This window comes from Neomonachus schauinslandi, chromosome 5 (assembly GCF_002201575.2).
Source record: "Neomonachus schauinslandi chromosome 5, ASM220157v2, whole genome shotgun sequence".
NCBI lineage: Eukaryota > Metazoa > Chordata > Mammalia > Carnivora > Phocidae > Neomonachus > Neomonachus schauinslandi.
Window position 1 is genome coordinate 169,160,748 of NC_058407.1, and position 17,677 is coordinate 169,178,424.

Sequence of the window (17,677 nt, forward strand, 5' to 3'; positions counted from 1 at the left end):
GGTCCCCTGCGCCATCTGTGGGGTGGTGGGCGCATCCAGAAGTAGAATCCGAAGTCCGCAGGAAGGCTGGAGCGGCCTTAAAGTGCGTGGCGCGGGTTTACGCGCACCTCCGGGAGGCCCTCAGTGCTGCTGGATGTGTTTCTCTGCTGCCTGCTGCGTGCTGGGTTCGGACCTGCCCCGGGGGTCGCTGGGCCCCGGCCCCGACACGCGCGGTCCCCGTCGGGGCGCACGGCCACCGTGCACGTCTGGGCGGTCCCCGGGCTCCGCGCCCGCCGCCCCTCCCCCTTCCCCAAACTTTCTCCCAACTTCCCGACCTGCTCCACTCGGCGCCCCGCTCTGCTTCCCTCATGAATTATTCAGCAGCGTGCGCTCCAATCAGCGCGCCCCGGCCCCCACGCTGAGCCCGGGCTGGGGGAGGGGGGACCTCCCCCGCCTCCCCCCCCGCGCGCCCCTCCCTCCCCGGCCAGGCGCCGCCCGGCCCAGTCCCAACCCGGCCCAGCCCCGGCCCGCCCGGCCCCGCGCCGCAGTCTCCCTCCCTCCCGCTCGGTTCCCGCTCCGCTCCCACCCTCCCGGCCGGCGCGGAGCGCACTCGGCCCCGCGGCGCGAGCAGCACCGCTCCAGGGAGGGGGGGAGACCGCGAGCGGCCGGCCCACCCCCAGCCAGCCGGGGCGGGACCCCGAGGCCCCGGAGGGACCCCCGACTCCAGCCACGTCTCGCTCTGCGCCCGCCCGGCGCAGCCAGTGTGAAGACGCTCCCCGCCCGCCCGCGCGCGCGGCGGGGACGCGGGGCCACACCTGGGCGCCGCCGCCGGGTGTCGGTGCCGGGCGCGCCCGCATGGGCCCACGCTGAGGGCCCCGACCGAGAGTCCCGCGCGGGGAGTCGGCGTCTGCCCTCTCAGGGCGGGTTCAGACCTGGGGGGGCTAGTGCCCCCCAAACTCGGATCGGATCCAACCCAAGAGAGACGGCGCCATGGAACTCCGGGCTCTGCTTTGCTGGGCTTCGCTCGCCGCCGCCTTAGAAGGTGAGTTTCCCAGGGGGCACCCTGGCACTCGAGGGGCCCCTAAAGTTGGGCCTCGGAGTGAAGGGGCCGGCCTCTCTGCCCCTAGCCCGGCACCCCAACCCCGAACACTTCGGACCAATAGTGCTAGACCGGGCGGGGGGCGGGGAGGAGGCGGCCCAGCGGGGAGTGGAGTTTTCTTTTGTTTGGGAAAGAGAAGGAGTGGAGCTCCGTCCCGGGATGTGCCCCTGCTGCAGCTTCTCAGACTCTGAGCCCTGATTCTGTACGCCCTTTTGGCAGCCTTTCCTTTTCTCCCTATTCCAATCTCTCCGAAGTTTCTGTCCCTCTTCCCACCTCTGGCAAACATGAGGAAACGTTTCTGGAGGAGGAACTGCAGACAGGGCAGAACTTCGTGCTGGCCCAGAAAACTGCCCCCACCCCCCATTCCTCAACGTTCACACCTTGATCCTGCAGTTCCCCCGGGGCCTCTGGTAGGACGGCCGCCTTCTGCGCTCACTCTCCAAACGCCCAGATCTCTCCCAAAGCCACTGCCTCTGCTGCAGTGAGGTCCCCTCCCTGGTTGCCCCAGGCTGCCCCCCTCCCGGCCTCTTAAATGCTGTCTAGACCCCCAGCCCTGCCCGAGTTCCTTTCTCCAACCCTACAGGCCAGCAGAAACTGACCTTCACAGCCCCCTGGGACACCTGAACTTAGCCTAACTACCCATCTCTCTAAATTTCTGATTTTTCTGTGTCCCCCCCCCAAATGTTTCTTCATCCCTGAGGCTCTTCCCTCCCCTCACCCCCTAGAGGGGGAGCCAAGAGCCCTATAAACCCTCCTCCTACAGCCCTAATCTCCTCTCAATGAGCTGTCTCCTTCCCCCCCTTCACTGCCTGGAATCAAAGGGGTCTCTGGGGGGTGGGTCAAGGGGGGAGCTGCTGAGGAGGAGGAATCAAAGGCAGTTAGAAACCCCTCTCCCCCAGGCTGGGCAGTGCTGCTCTGGGCCGAAGATCAAAGGCTGCGGATGGGGAGAGGAGACCCTTGCCCGGCTCCGAGGCAGTAGGGGAAATAACTGGGAGGAAAGCAGGCAAAGTGGGGAGAGTCCCCCCACCCCCAGGGCGAAGTGTGGTGAGAGGGAGGGAAAGGGGCGAAGGAGAAAGGGCCTGCCACCTAAGTGCTTTCCAAGCCCGAGGCCTGCGCTAAGCGCTTTACATTTTCACCTTCACCACAGCCCTGCAGTGGGAGGGATTGTTACCCCCATTTTACGGATGGGGAAACTGAGGCTTAAAGAGGAGTTAAGTAACCTGCCCGCGGCCTCGCGCCCCGTGAAGGCAAAAGGCAGGAGGTGGAAAATGGAGGAGAGACGGCGACAGTCTGGAAGGGAGGTGGACAGGGCTGGGGAGAGATGGGAGAGGCAGAACTGACAGATCAAGGCAGGCTCTCTGAGCCCGAGATAGGAGGAGAGAAAGTGAGTAGCTCCGAGCGTGCGGAGGACAGCCCTGAAACAGACAGTGTGTAAATTGGAGACAGGAAAACACTATCCAAGCTGGAACAATGGAGGGTGGGGACGGCAGACTCTATCCACCCCCTTCCCAGAACCCGGGCATCCTGTCCCCAGCGTGCCGGGCTGGCTCCTGCCACCCCTGGGGGGCCCAGGCCTCACCTCGGCCTGGCTGGGGTCCCACCTGACCCCTTGCCCTTGAGTGGACATCACTTGGTCCCTGGGAGGAGGCTGCCCCACCCACCCACCTTCCCTTCCCTTCTCTCCTGTGGCCCCCACGGAGCAGGGGCGGGAGTGGGGAGGGAGGCTGGGGGAACCTGGTCCCAGGTGTGCTGCTGGCTCTCCTGGGGGCCCCCCCACATGGCACTGGCCTCCCAGGGGATTCCCCTACCCTCCCTCCACCCTCCACTGCCAGGGGCTCTGATGTTTCTCCTAATCCCCCCTTCCGCCAGAGCCCCACCCCTCCCTCGACGCCCCTCCCCTGAGACCAGAGCAGAGCCAGGTGTGTTCACCCCTCCGTACACACACCCCTAAAATCTCCTCCCCTTTTCCTTCCCGTAACCAAATCCAGATGTGAGGCCTCTGCAGGCAGGGGCTGGGGCGGGAACCCAAGCGTCCTGGCCTCCAGCATTTCCTCCTCTGACAGCAGGGAGAGCTCTTGGGGGGCGGCAGGGGGCGGGGGGCGGCAGGGCTGGGCCTCAGGAGCGGAGTACCACCCTCAGGGATCTGAAGGACTGGAGGGTTTGGTCTGAGAAGGGGGTGTGGGGCTGGAAGAGGAGAGTGGAGTTGGGGAGAGGGAGGCGGCGGCTTCAGATTTGGGGCAGGGACTGTGGAGTGGCGGGGAGGCAGGCCCTGTAAGGAAGGGGTAGCCCCACACCTGCTGGTCTTTGCCCTCCTCAGGTTAGGCCAGGTCGGGGCTCTGCTTTAACCCTGTCTGAGCCATTTGGTTTTCCTCCCCTCTCCTCAGGGCACAGTGGTTCTCAGCGGCCTAGATCTGGGAGCCATGGACGGGGCGGGGGTGGGGGGAGTGGGGGGGGGCAGCCCGGTGCCTGCCAGCCATGGGGGGTGGGGTTGGCGCTCAGAAACAGAAGGACTAGAAAGGGGACAGCAGAGGGCAGGACTTGCCCCCCTCTTCATCTGTCGGCTCAGTCGGCCCCAGTTCCACCAGCTTGGAGCTAAGAGGACCCACCTGTCTCAGTCATTTCCCAGGGACCTGGTCTTCCTGGTGTCTCCCCCAGTGCTGACCGTCTGTCTGTCTGTCTGTGTTAGAGACCCTATTGAACACAAAACTGGAAACTGCCGATCTGAAGTGGGTCACATTCCCTCAGGTGGAAGGGCAGGTAAGAGCTGGGCCCAGGAGCCGGGGCTTGGAGGGACACCCAGGGAGGAGGGACAAGGCGTGCCACCAACCCCCCACATCCCAGCAGCTGGGGCATATGTCCTCCTAGCCCTCGCCCTCAGGGGTCCCCTCCCTCTAGCCGCTCCTTGCTATAGGACAGACATCCTCCCCACCTTCACCCCCAAGCTGACCCCCTTCTCCCCACAGTGGGAGGAGCTGAGCGGCCTGGATGAGGAGCAGCATAGTGTCCGGACCTATGAGGTGTGCGACGTGCAGCGGGCGCCGGGCCTGGCCCACTGGCTGCGCACCGGCTGGGTCCCGCGCCGAGGAGCCGTCCACGTGTACGCGACGCTCCGCTTCACCATGCTCGAGTGCCTCTCCCTGTCGCGGGCCGGGCGCTCTTGCAAGGAGACCTTCACCGTCTTCTACTTCGAGAGCGATGCTGACACGGCCACAGCCTTCACGCCAGCCTGGATGGAGAACCCCTACATCAAGGTACCCGGGCGCCCGGGGCCCCGCCACCAGCCAGCGTGGCCTAGGAGCAGTGGATGAGCTTCCAAGGCCCTGGGCAGGGGCACTGGGCCCTAGAAGCAGGAGGCTCCGGTCCAGGGAGGGAAGAAGGTGGTCTGCTCTGTGGAGCGGTCACGGCCAGGGCCGCTCTGGTCCCCGGGGGCGGTCGTCTGGGCCACCCTCTGCCACCTCCCACATTCTCTGATCTGAGTACGCCCTGCCCTTCAGAGACCCCTTCTTTGTGTCAGCTGATGCCTTACCCCGGAATGCCTTCTCTCTGGGTCTTCTACCCAATTCCTACTTGTCTTGGAAGCTGCAACTCCCCTGGGATGCCTCTGCTGAGGTGCCCACCCTGGGGTCTCACCTGTCCTAGGTCTCATCATGCTTGGAACATACATACCTATCTCCTTCATTTCAGCTCCCTTGGCTTCAAGTCCTGGGCCTGGCACAGAGGAGGTGTTGATAAATGTCTGTAGGATGAGTGAATGAACAGAAAGGGGGTACGGGACAGAGGCTGGGCGCATGGTAGGAGCTCAGCAAGCATTAATGGGTAATGTTAGGGCCTGCAGGAAAGCGCACGCTAGGAAAGGTAGAGAGAAGGCTCTGGAACAGGAGCTGAGGTGGTCAGGGAGAGGGTGAGCTGGGAAGAAGAAAACAGTCCGCCTACCTGGTCCTTGGGGAGCGGAAGACCGCGGCAACGAGTCTCTTCCCTCACCTGGCAGGTGGACACAGTGGCCGCCGAGCACCTGACCCGGAAGCGCCCTGGGGCCGAGGCAACTGGCAAGGTGAACGTCAAGACGCTGCGTCTGGGCCCACTCACCAAGGCTGGCTTCTACCTGGCCTTCCAGGACCAGGGAGCCTGTATGGCCCTGCTGTCCCTGCATCTCTTCTACAAGAAGTGCGCCCAGCTGACCGTGAACCTCACCCACTTCCCGGAGACTGTGCCTCGGGAGCTTGTGGTGCCCGTGGCAGGGAGCTGTGTGGCCGACGCTGTCCCCACCCCCGGCCCCAGCCCCAGCCTCTACTGCCGGGAGGATGGCCAGTGGGCCGAGCAGCCGGTCACAGGGTGCAGCTGTGCTCCCGGGTTTGAGGCCGCCGAGGGGAACACCCGGTGCCGAGGTGAGGGCTGGCGTCTTTTCTGGATAGCGTGGCCATCCAGGCAGGGAGAGTCCTATACCCAGCTCTTGCAGCCACTTAACATTTCCATTTGGAACATTCTTGGCTCTCAGGGGCACCCGGAAGGCCTGTTTCCAAAGCCTCCAGCAAAGGTCTGAGCTCCCGCACCCTCTTTGTCCTAACTGTGTCTAACCCCTTTCTGGACGAGGGACGCAGGGCTGTCCTCAGGATGGGGGGGACTTGGGCTCTGAGGACAAAGGCATCATGGTCTCTATTTCATGCTCACTTCAGGTTTTCTCTGACTCCCTGATACTGAATTCTCACTCAGCTGTTTCTCTAGAGCAGGCATTCAAAACCCAGGTTTTGTAGATAGAACGTAAGGGATCTGTGAACTTCTGTAGAGAAAGGAAATGACATTACTGTCCCTTGTCTCTGCCTGAAATTGGCTTTGCGTGTGGAATCACAGTGACAGGGCCCAGTGGTCATTTGCACATCCTTCAAACCGTGGCTATTTTCCCAGCCCGTTACAGATGATGCAAGAATATCAAAATGCTCTTCTTGGCCCATGATGTCTTCTGTATTACAGTGGCCGTTAGACCTGCCCCTCTATCTTGTAAATAAAGAAATGCACGCGTTCCTGTGGCACAAACTTGCTTTCTTCATGTTTTGATCATTGTATTTTTTTTAAAAAGATTTTATTTATTTAGGGGCACCTGGGTGGCTTAGTCGTTAAGCGTCTGCCTTCGGCTCAGGTTATGATCCCTGGGTCCTGGGATCGAGCCCCATATAGGGCTCCCTGCTCTGCGGGAAGCCTGCTTCTCCCTCTCTTGTGTTCCCTCTCTCGCTGTCTCTCTCTCAAGCAGGGGGAGTGGGAGAGGGAGAAGCAGACACCCCACTGAGCAGGGAGCCCGATATGGGGCTCAATTCCAGGACCCTGGGATCATGACCTGAGCTGAAGGCAGACGCTTAATGACCGAGCCACCCAGACACCCCTTGATCATTGTATTTTGATTCACTTGGTTTCCTTTGTGATCCTGTGTGTTTTGTGGTGTGCATTTATTTTTTTAATTATTTTTTAAAATGATTTATTTATATGAGAGAGAGAGAGAGAGAGCACAAGCATGGGGAGGGGCAGAGGGAGAGGGAGAAGCAGGCTCCCCCCTGAGCAGGGAGCCCGATGCGGGACTCGATCCCAGGACCCTGGGATCAGGACCCGAGCCGAAGGCAGACGCTTAACTACTGGGCCACCCAGGCTCCCCTGTGGTGTGCATTTAAAAACATACTTCTGAGCAGGGCTCTGTGGGTTCACCAGACCGCCCAGGGTGTTTGGTGATGGTGGGAGGGTGTGTTGAGGTTAACAAAGCTTAGAGTCCCTGATCTGAAGGGAGGGTCTCCTTCTCTTAGATGTTCGGTTTCTGAGCTCTTTCCTCCCTGCTCCCCACTTTGCACTCCATGCAACCTTGGGAGCAGCCGAATGTTTCTGATGCGTGTTCTTGAATGCGGTTTCTCTTTCAGCCTGCGCCCAAGGCACCTTCAAGCCCTTGTCTGGCGAGGGGTCCTGCCAGCCATGTCCAGCCAACAGCCACTCCAGCACCATTGGCTCACCCATCTGCCAGTGCCGCAATGGATACTTCCGGGCCCGCACGGACTTCCGGGGTGCGCCCTGTACCAGTGAGTGACCGGTGGCCCCTGGGGTGGTGGGTGGGCACCCACTGCAGCCCCCAGCCTCCCCGGCCTTCCTCCGCTTGGCCCTGGCCTGCTGGTGCCCAGCCGAGACAAGAAGCCAGCGAGGCTGCCTGGGTGCCCCGCTGTCCCCCCCCCCCCGATGATCAGGTCAGCCTCTGACTCCCTGGTGTCCCGCAGCCCCGCCCTCTGCTCCCAGAAGTGTGGTTCCCCGTCTGAACGGCTCCTCCCTGCGCCTGGAGTGGAGTGCCCCCCTCGAGTCCGGGGGCAGAGAGGACCTCACCTACGCGCTGCGCTGCCGGGAGTGCCGCCCCGGGGGGTCCTGCACGCCCTGCGGAGGAGACCTGACCTTCGACCCTGGCCCCCGGGGCCTTGTGGAGCCCTGGGTGGCAGTTCGCGGGCTGCGTCCAGATTTCACCTATACTTTCGAGGTCACCGCCCTGAACGGGGTGTCCTCCTTAGCCAGCGGGCCGGTCCCGTTTGAGGCTGTGAATGTCACCACTGACCGTGAGGGTGAGACGGGGAGCCGGTGGCCGGCCAGGAGGGAGGCGGACAGCCTACGGGCCTGAAGGGGGAGAGGCAGCGGCGGGGCCCTGGGGTCGCCAGGAAGCATGGAAGGTCAGGACTTGCAGGGGGAGAGGCGGACAGAAGAGTGAAGGGAGGTGCAGACTTCAGCACGGGGCAGAGAGGGTCAGAGGGAACTCTTGAAACAGCGGGAGGGCTGAGACAAGTGTAGACTCAGAGGCAGAGCTGGGAAAGATCGGGGCAGGCCTGCCACGCGCAAAGCCCCTAACGTGTCCTCCCCCTCGCAGTACCGCCCCCCGTGTCCGACATCCGGGTGACACGATCATCGCCCAGCAGCTTGAGCCTGGCGTGGGCTGTTCCCCGGGCACCCAGCGGGGCCGTGCTGGACTACGAGGTCAAGTACCATGAGAAGGTGAGACCAGGACACACCCCTAGGGGCTTGGGGTGGATAGGGGGATGTGTTCTGGGGGCCGGCTGAATTCCAGGCACCTGAGAGGCGTCTGAAGTCCAGCTGTGCTGAGGGCTGGCTGTGTGACCTTGGGCCAGCCCCTTGGCCTCTGAGTTCAATATCCCCAGTGTAGAACAGTTACAATAACTACTGGCCCCACAGAATTGCGGCGAGGATTAAATGCCGTAACGAAAGCCAAACGCACAGCACAGTGCATACATAAATGAGCACAGAGGCCCCACCCGCCACACCGTGGAACCAAGATGCAAATCATGGGGGCACAGGGTGCGGGGAGAGGCGTGGGAAGAGCAGTGGAAACTGGGGGGCCCTGGCTTACGGCCAGCCTCCCCCGCACACCCCCCCCCCCCACCGACAGGGTACAGAGGGCCCCAGCAGCGTGCGGTTCCTGAAGACGTCGGAAAACCGGGCAGAGCTGCGGGGGCTGAAACGCGGAGCCAGCTACCTGGTCCAGGTGCGGGCACGCTCCGAGGCCGGCTACGGGCCCTTCGGCCAGGAGCACCACAGCCAGACCCAGCTGGACGGTGAGCCTGGGGAGCAGGGCGTGGGCAGGGGTGCTGCCCCTCCGTCGTGCGGGAGGCCTTGCCTGTGCCCTCGAAGGACCCCTAAAGTCACATTCCCGTGCTCCTCTCTCTATGAACCACAAGTCATTTTTGGCCTAGTGAGGAGAGCATAGGCTGCAGGAGCCAAAACCAACAGCTGGGAGAGAAGACCTGCCCAGTGGCTTTCCAGCTGTGTGACTCTCAGCAAAAGCCTGACCCTTAAGCCCCAACTCTCCTCCCCAAACTGGAAATATCACGAGGCCTCTCTCCCAGGGCTCCAAGGATTAACTGAGGTGACACCTGTTCATTTTTTTTTTAATTCATTAGAGGGAGAGAGAGTGCAAGCATGAGCAGGGGGGAGGAGCAGAGGCAGAGGGAGAAGCAGGCTCCCCGCCCAGCAGGGAGCCCGATGTGGGGCTCAATCCCAGGACCCCGGGATCATGTCCTGAGCCGAAGCCAGACGCTTAACCAGCTGAACCACCCAGGCACCTTACTCTTAAGTGTTTCTTTTTTTTTTTAAATATATATATTTTTAAATGTTTTATTTATTTATTCATGAGAGTCAGAGAGAGAGAGAGGCAGAGGCAGAGGGAGAAGCAGGCTCCCCGCCCAGCAGGGAGCCCGATGTGGGACTCGATCCCAGGACCCCAGGATCATGACCTGAGCCAAAGCCAGACGCTTAACCAACTGAGCCACCCAGACGCCTGACATCTGTTCATTGTAATACGCTTGTTGGCCCAGTGACTTTCTAAACCTTTTAACGGTTTGAGACAGGATTCATATACCATACGATTCACCCTTTAAAGAGAGTACAGTTCAGTGGCTTTTAGTATGTCCAGAGTTGTGCAACCATCACCACGATTCATTGTAGACCACTTCAGCATCCAAAAAGAGACACCCCTTCAATCACCCCCAGCCCCCCCCGGCAAACACTACCTTACTTTCTGTCTCTGTGGATTTGCCTATTCTGGACATTCATACAAATGGAGTCCTACGTTACGTGGCCTCTTGTGACTGGCTTCTTCCTTCAGTCGGCACAATGTTCGCAAGGTTCATCCGCGTTGGGGTGTGTATCCGTGCTGTTTATAGCTGGAAGATATTCCATTGTATGGCGATAGCATGTTTTATTCATTCATTCATCTGTTGACGGAAATCTGGGTTATTTCCACGTTTTGGCTACAGACCTTTTCATTTTTAGCCCTTGGGGCCTTCTGTGGGCCACCAGTATGTATAACTGAACAAAATCAAACCTGCTCTCGCTGTAACGAGGTTGGGAAACTTCCTCCCTTGCCCTGAGGGACTTCGGAGGAGCCTGCGCCGGTGGAAAGCAATTTGGAAACCACTGTGCTTTCCCACACCTGCCACACCGCCGGGGGCCTGTTCTCGGGGAGCACAGCTCATGCCTTGAGGCTGGTGTAGGGTCCCCAGGGCCCGTCGGCTTCTTCTGATCGCAGCTTTTCTCCCCCAGAGACCGAGAGCTGGCGGGAGCAACTGGCCCTGATCGCAGGCACGGCAGTCGTGGGTGTGGTGCTGGTCCTGGTGGTCATTGTCATTGCTGTTCTCTGCCTCAGGTGAGCACTCTGGGGCACCTGGAGGCCCTTGGGAGGAGGGCCCGTGTAGATGGCCACCTGCCCTCATGCTCCAGGCAAGCCTCCCTCGATGCCCCAGGATACTTGCTTCCTCTTGGAAGCTTCTCTGATCCCCGCTCCTCCTCCCCCCCGGTCCTGTCCCTCTGGAAACTCAGAGATGGGTGATTCCGTTTACCTTTTCTTTCCCATTGGCCACAGGAAGCAGAGCAATGGGAGAGAAACCGAGTACTCGGACAAACACGGACAGTATCTCATCGGGCACGGTGGGTAGGCCTATGCTGAGGGACACGGGGCTGGGGCAGGGGCGGTGAGCCCAGAATCCCGGCCTCGGAGTGCAGGGGAGGTTGCCTCTCGGTTAACAGGACCCCGCATGGTTCCTCAGGTACTAAGGTCTACATTGACCCCTTCACTTACGAGGACCCTAATGAGGCTGTGAGGGAATTTGCGAAAGAGATCGATGTCTCCTACGTCAAGATTGAGGAGGTGATTGGCGCAGGTGAGAGGGAAGATAGCTCGGGGTAGGGGTGCGGGGTGGGGCGGGAGTAGGGGGAAGGAGGGCCAGACAACAGGCAGAGGAGGGCTGACCCTCAGCATCCTTCCCGAAGGTGAGTTTGGTGAGGTGTGCCGGGGGCGGCTCAAGGCCCCGGGGAAGAAAGAGAGCTGTGTGGCCATCAAGACCCTGAAAGGGGGCTACACGGAGCGACAGCGGCGGGAGTTCCTAAGTGAGGCCTCCATCATGGGCCAGTTCGAGCACCCCAACATCATCCGCCTAGAAGGTGTGGTCACCAACAGTGTGCCCGTCATGATCCTCACCGAGTTCATGGAGAACGGCGCCCTGGACTCCTTCCTGCGGGTGAGCCCCCTGCCCCCCAGCCTCCCGCGGCCTCCCGCCCTCCCCCGGCACAGCCAAGGAGCTCAGGACCAGGATGGTGGGGTGCACGTCCCACCCCCTATGCCCCTCGTTCTCCCTCCAGGACAGCTAGAGTTCCCAGGACTCGCCTTTCCTGCGGCCGCGAGTGGAAATGGCCCGTCTGTGGGGCCAGCGGACCCAGGATTTGGAGGGGTGGTCATTCGTCCTCTTGACAAATGCTTCCTGAGCGCCATCTGGTGCGTCAGCCACTGTCTTAGGCCCTGGGAATAAAGCCATGAACATCTCTCCCTTGACAGTGTAATGGAGGAGACAGTAAACAAACAAGCTTTTAAGAAACAGTTTGGAGAAGTGGCTTGAGATGCTAGGGAAGAGCTTATTTTATTTTTGTCACTTGAACAGGTTTTACTGGGTATTATTTTATTTTTCCACTTTACTATACATCCTTTTTTAAAAACCAAAACGTTTTCGTACAGAACAAAACATTGCATTGAACAGAATTGTCACATTTTCATGGGATTATCCAGTACCCGGTCACTATTCACATTTCCCTGGTTGTACCCCTACATGTCTCTTCCTCCTGGTTTCTCCAAACCAGGATCCAGTTCAGGATCAAGCATGGCACCCGGTGGTTATTTCTTGGAGCCTCCTCAACAGCCAGGACAGTCCCTTGTTATGACACTGACATGCCCTGCTCAGCGGGGAGTCTGCTTCTCCCTCTGCCTCTGCCCCTCCCCTGGCTCGTGCATGCATGTGTGCGCTCTAATAAATAAATAAATAATCTTTACAAACAAAACAAAAGGCCCGAGCAGAGGAGCAGTGGTGGATCTCGATGTACGTGGTGGTCAGACCACGTGAGCCTCGTGGCTTTAGTAAGGAATTTGGATTTGATTAGAAGTTCCAGGGGAAGCCTTTGGAGGGATTTCAGCTGGAGAGGGGTGATTTTCAGAGCTCCCTTTGGTGATGCTGGGGAGTAAGAGCCAGGAGCCAGTGGGGAGACTTGCAGTCTTTTGGGGTGTGAGGGTTGTAGCAGGGTGGGGAGAAGTGGCTGGATTCGGGACATGTTTTGGAGGCAGAACCTGCTGATGGATCGTAAGTGGTGGGTGAGGGAGAAAGGAATCACAGACTCCAGGGTCTGCCCTGAGCATCTCGCCAGCAGTGTTTCCACAAGCTGACATTCAAGGCCTACGGTAGGTGCAGGCTTGGAGGATTGGTTCAGAATTCAGGTTTTGGACTCTGGCCCTGGCCCTGCTTGGCCGCCAAGGGTCCCCTGCGTGCTTGCTGAACCCAGAGTATGGGATTCTTTCACTGTGACTGGCTAGCTTATCTGGTGAGAGCAGACTCTGTCAAGATCAAGGTCAAGCTTTAGGTCTTGGTTTTGGGGCTGTGGTCATTGATCACACCCAGTTTTTCACTGCTCTCTTACAAGCTACACACAGCTGGTTCAAGAGAGCTGAGCAAGATTGCCTTGGTTCAGCACGGATGCATCTGTACCTGTAGACAGGTGGCTCCGAGCCCACACCGACTAGCAGAACTCTGTGGCTGTCCCATAAAATGAACATGTTCAATCAAAAGCATTTGTTGAGTATGCCCTGGGTGTAAAGCTCTGTATTAGACTAAATAGAAGAAAACGTTAAAGTGATCTCCTTACAACCTTTTTTTTTTTTAATTTTTAAGATTTATTTATTTATTTGAGAGAGAGCGTGCACAGCAGGCGATGGGCAGAGGCAGAGGGAGACAGACAACCCTCAGACTCTGTGCTGAGGGCAGAGCCTGTTGCGGGGCTCAATCTCACGACCCTGAGATCATGACCTGAGCCAAAATCAAGAGGCGGACTCCTAACTGACGAAGCCAGCCAGGCGCCCCTCCTTATAATCTTAAGCATTGTGTCGGGTTAGTGCGGTGAGAGCTGAGAGGGCTCAGAGTAAGAGAAAGGAAGAGGGCTTACCTGGGGAGTCAGCAGGACTGCCTGGCAGGGGAGCATGATATGGGTCTGCGAGTGGCAGATCTGGTTCAGAGCGCGGAAGGCGGGGGCGGGGCGGGTGAGCTGTCCTAGCCGTGTCCTGTCCCTTGTCCGATCTCCAGCTGAACGATGGCCAGTTCACTGTCATCCAGCTGGTGGGCATGCTGCGGGGCATTGCCTCGGGCATGCGGTACCTTGCCGAGATGAGCTACGTCCACCGAGACCTGGCCGCCCGCAACATCCTGGTCAACAGCAACCTCGTCTGCAAGGTGTCCGACTTTGGGCTTTCCCGGTTCCTGGAGGAGAACTCTTCTGATCCCACCTACACGAGCTCTCTGGTGAGGCCAGGGGACCCGCGTCTGAACTCAGTTCTTAGGGCCAGGTGGAGAGGGAAGCTTGGAAAGGTGGGAGATGGAGAGTTTGACAGTTCCGATTCAGGGACTGGATGTAAGCACAGACCATGGAGGGGGTGGTCAGCTTAGGGAACCCGACTTCCAGTGTCTAGGAAAAGAACAGAGTTGAGGAGCTGTGTGTCTGAGTCCCAGAAAGAAAGGAGGCCTGGGGGAAAGGTGGCGGGGGGGGGGGGGGCGTTAGAATGCCTGGGTCCTGTGAGTCCCTCAGCTCACCTTTTCCTCTCCCATCTTTAGGGTGGAAAGATTCCCATCCGATGGACAGCCCCTGAGGCCATTGCCTTCCGGAAGTTCACATCTGCTAGTGACGCCTGGAGCTACGGAATTGTGATGTGGGAGGTCATGTCATTTGGGGAACGGCCATACTGGGACATGAGCAATCAGGATGTAAGTGTCCCGTGGTCCTACCAAGCTTTCCTGGAATGTTCTCTCACCGGAGATATGGAGGTGGGGGGGAGTGGGGTCCCCAGAGAGCTCATCACTGTTGGGTCCTTGAGGGTGGCAGAAAGTAGAGTTGATCTTTGTATCCAAGACTTTGATACAGCACGTCTAGTCACAGAAGGACACGGAGAAGGAGGACAGGGTTGGGAAGTTACTCATCTAGATCTTGGCCCAGGAGCTACTGGGGCATCCAGCCACAGCCAGCTTCGGCCCCGGCCAGGAGGACCCCCTGAGTCTGCCATTCTCGAGGCCTATGGCACCTCTTCAGCATCTGCTGAGTCACCTTCTTCTGGGGGTCCTTTGGCATCCTTGTTCTCCCGGGAGATCCTCACCCAGTGCTTCTACCTGTCATTCCAGGTGATCAATGCCATTGAACAGGACTACCGGCTGCCCCCGCCCCCAGACTGCCCCACTTCCCTGCACCAGCTCATGCTGGACTGTTGGCAGAAGGACCGGAATGCACGGCCCCGCTTCCCCCAGGTGGTCAGCGCCCTCGACAAGATGATCCGGAACCCGGCCAGTCTCAAAATCGTGGCCAGGGAGAATGGCGGGTGAGGACCCCAGAGGGTGGGCCTCCTTCCTGCACTCTGCCACCACCTGAGAATCCCCCGCATCCCCCTCGGAAGTATCCAGCCCTCTGGTGGTATGTGGGATTGTCCATTGTCCCCGTCCGCTGCTCTAGGGCTGGGCTCAAAGTCCCCACCCTGACGTAGCCCCGGAACTCAGTGTGCCCCTCCCCATCCTTGCCTTGTCCAGGGCCTCACACCCGCTCCTGGATCAGCGGCAGCCTCACTACTCAGCTTTTGGCTCAGTGGGTGAATGGCTTCGAGCCATCAAGATGGGACGATACGAAGAAAGTTTCGCAGCCGCTGGCTTTGGCTCCTTTGAACTGGTCAGCCAGATCTCTGCTGAGTAAGTCGTGGCAGGTGCTGGAGGTGGCCGTTGAGAGCTAAACAGTGTCAGGGGGCACCTGGGGACCAGAATCAGGCCCGCCAGTTTAGCAGGGACCTTTGGGGGCAACTCGTGGTGCCAACTCTGTTATCTAGAGCAACCCCAAAGTAGCAGCTCCGGGTTCTGAGAGCCCAGGGAATCTTCCAGCCCCGCAGTGCCCGCCTCACCTGCCTCACCCCCGTCACCCCCTTGCGCCACCTCAGCCCTGGGCCATCTTGCTCCTTATCCTGCCATGGGTATCTGTCCTTGTGCATCTATCTACATTCCAGACCCTGCTCTCACATTAACAAAGTGTCAACTCTGGCTGCTTCCTCACCCATAAAAGGAGAAGGTTGGACTGGGTTTTGGAGATCATTTCCAGCTTTAATGTTAAATGGTTTTATGGTTTCAACGCCTCCCAAACACTGTGTTCCCCTAGCTGGCCTCTCTGGTTCTCCACCTTTCTGCCTGCCCGTTTCCCTCCCAGGCTCTCTTCACAGCCCAGGTTTGAATAACACATGGAAGGAAGAGAAATCTGGAACCAGAGGGTGGGAGGCAGCCTCCCGGCCGGGCAGCTCACACACCCCGCCCCCTGCTCCCTGACTTGTTCCAGAGCCGCCCTGACACAGGTCCCTGCTCTCCATTTCCCACCTCTGCTGTTTTCCCTTATCTCAGGCTCCAGGCCTCAGGATGGGGGCGGGGGGGGGGGGGCAGCTCGTTTTCGCCCCACCCCGCCCCTTCCTCCCCACCCGCTCTTTCTCTCTCAGGCCTTTTTCCTTCTGACTTCTCTAGAGCAATCTGTGCAGCCCTTCCCCCGCCCTCATTTTTTGCGCTTTTCTCTCTTTCATTCCTCCCTTTCGCTGATTCTCTGCCTTTTCCTAACCCTTGTCGGAGCCCCAAGCTGCAACTCCCCACCTCCCATCTCTGGCCAGCCCGGCTCCACCCTCTACTGCGGCTGCGCAAAAGGACTGCCGCTGGCTCCTAAAGCCTCTGGAAACTACCCGCAACTATTGGCAACTGTTGATGTGTGCCCCTCCCCTGCTGGCCTTCCTGATTGGCTGACAGTCCAGAGGCGGGGCGTGGTCTCGAGCTAAGTGAACCTCCCCGGGAGTCCCTCTGGCCTCACCTAGCTCTCCCTTCTTCCCCAGGGACCTGCTCCGAATTGGAGTCACTCTGGCGGGACACCAGAAGAAAATCCTGGCCAGTGTCCAGCACATGAAGTCCCAGGCCAAGCCTGGAGCCCCAGGTGGTGGGTCGGGAGCACCAGCCCCCCAGTACTGACCTGCACCTGCTTGTCTGACCCCACCGCTCCGGAGCTGCAGGAACTCCCGGCTGGGGACACGGCTCCCCTTCTTCCTGGGGCAGAGTCGGATGGGGACCCAAGAGGCCGCCATACCTGGGCCCCACTGGATTGCACTTTGAACCCGTGGGGGTGGGGAGCTGGCAATTTGGAGAGACAGGATTTGAGGATTCTGCCATAGGAGTGTAGAAATCATCACATGCCCCCCAGGCGGGAAGCCCTTCCCTCAGGATTGGGTGTGACCAGAGGGAAAGGAAGCGCCTCTAATCTGCCAGCTTCCCAGGGGTGGTTGGGCTCGATTCCCACAGCCTCCCTCTGATCCCCAGTTAGGGCCCCACGTGCCCCTCCTCACCTCGAAGGGCCAATGCGCTGCCCTGCAGACCAAAGAGAAGAGGGTGACTAGCCTGTGAGCTCGGGAGCGGAGCGCACCCGTCGTGGCGGGAGGCGGGAAGGGGCGTCGCGGCCCAGTGACAAAATCATTGGACCCAGATGTCCCCAACCTTGCTGCTGTCTTCCCGAACTCAGTTTTCCCTTGTAAATGCCCCTCCCCCATCTGCTGCCTTCATATTGAAGGTTTTTGAGTTTTATTTTTTGTTTCGGTCTTATTTTTTCCTCCCCCCCCATTTTTTGTCGTTGTTTCTTGTTGTTTTGTTTTTCTACTGTCCTTGTCATAACTTTCTGTGTTGGGGGGGGAACCTGTTTCGTTATTGCCTCCTTCGCCCAGCGTAAAACAGGGACTCATCGTCGTGTCTGTTTCCGGAACAGTGCCTTGGTCGCAACACAACTCCCAGACACTTTCCTGCCCCCAAGTAGCCCCAAGCTGTGTCCGTGAGGGGGTGTGGGGGGGGTGATGTGGTGGTGGAAACCAGAGACAGACACCGGTGCTTGGAGGGGTTCTTAAATTATATTTAAAACAATTTTTTTTGTATAAATAAAAGAAAATGGGAAGCGATGCAGTCCTGGGGGTGCTTGGGAGTGGGGGATGGACTGGGTTTCTGCAGAGACTGGGGCCTGGGTATGGAGGAGGCGTCGGAGGTCTGGAGACAGGGTTGTGGGGGGCTGCAGGCATGCTTCCCCGTCCCAGGGTGTGTTTGAGGTGGTGGGGTGGGGGCAGTGGGAGATGAGTCATTGGCAGCTGCTTCTAACGGCTCCAGATGGCTCTGCCAAGAGCCTGGGGCACCTCCGGGGTGGGGCTGCCCCCTCCCTCCCCTGTCCTGGTTCCCCAGCCCTGGTAGGGGCCGCGGGAGGCCAGGGAGGCCTTGAGCTTATAGCCCTGCCCAGCCCCCTGACGGGGAAGAGGGGGGCATCGGCTGGGGTGGGGGTCCACTCAGATGAAGGAGGCAGATGTGGGCCAGATGTTGACAGCTGGGGTTGGTTCGGGGGGGGGGGGGGAGGAGGCTGCGTGGGCTGTGGGGGGGGGGGAGAGAGCGGGTGTGAGGGATGTGGACCCCCCACGGTACACACACACACACACACACGCTGGGCTGAGTCGTTGGGAAG

The 17,677-nt window shown here is 59.5% G+C and overlaps 1 protein-coding gene across 1 annotated transcript; it reads left to right on the forward strand.

The window, feature by feature from the left end:
* The first annotated feature begins 529 nt into the window (after window positions 1-529).
* EPHB4 (EPH receptor B4) lies at window positions 530-16,764 on the forward strand. Its single transcript, XM_021680177.1, has 17 exons — window positions 530-1,021; window positions 3,765-3,835; window positions 4,042-4,329; window positions 5,067-5,463; window positions 6,976-7,131; window positions 7,324-7,656; window positions 7,956-8,080; window positions 8,493-8,658; window positions 10,145-10,247; window positions 10,464-10,528; window positions 10,648-10,761; window positions 10,871-11,118; window positions 13,219-13,434; window positions 13,744-13,893; window positions 14,305-14,498; window positions 14,704-14,859; window positions 16,026-16,764. Exons 1-17 carry the CDS (start codon window positions 970-972, stop codon window positions 16,156-16,158), a joined length of 2,967 nt encoding a protein of 988 aa, XP_021535852.1. The 5' UTR covers window positions 530-969; the 3' UTR covers window positions 16,159-16,764.
* Window positions 16,765-17,677: the final 913 nt, after the last annotated feature.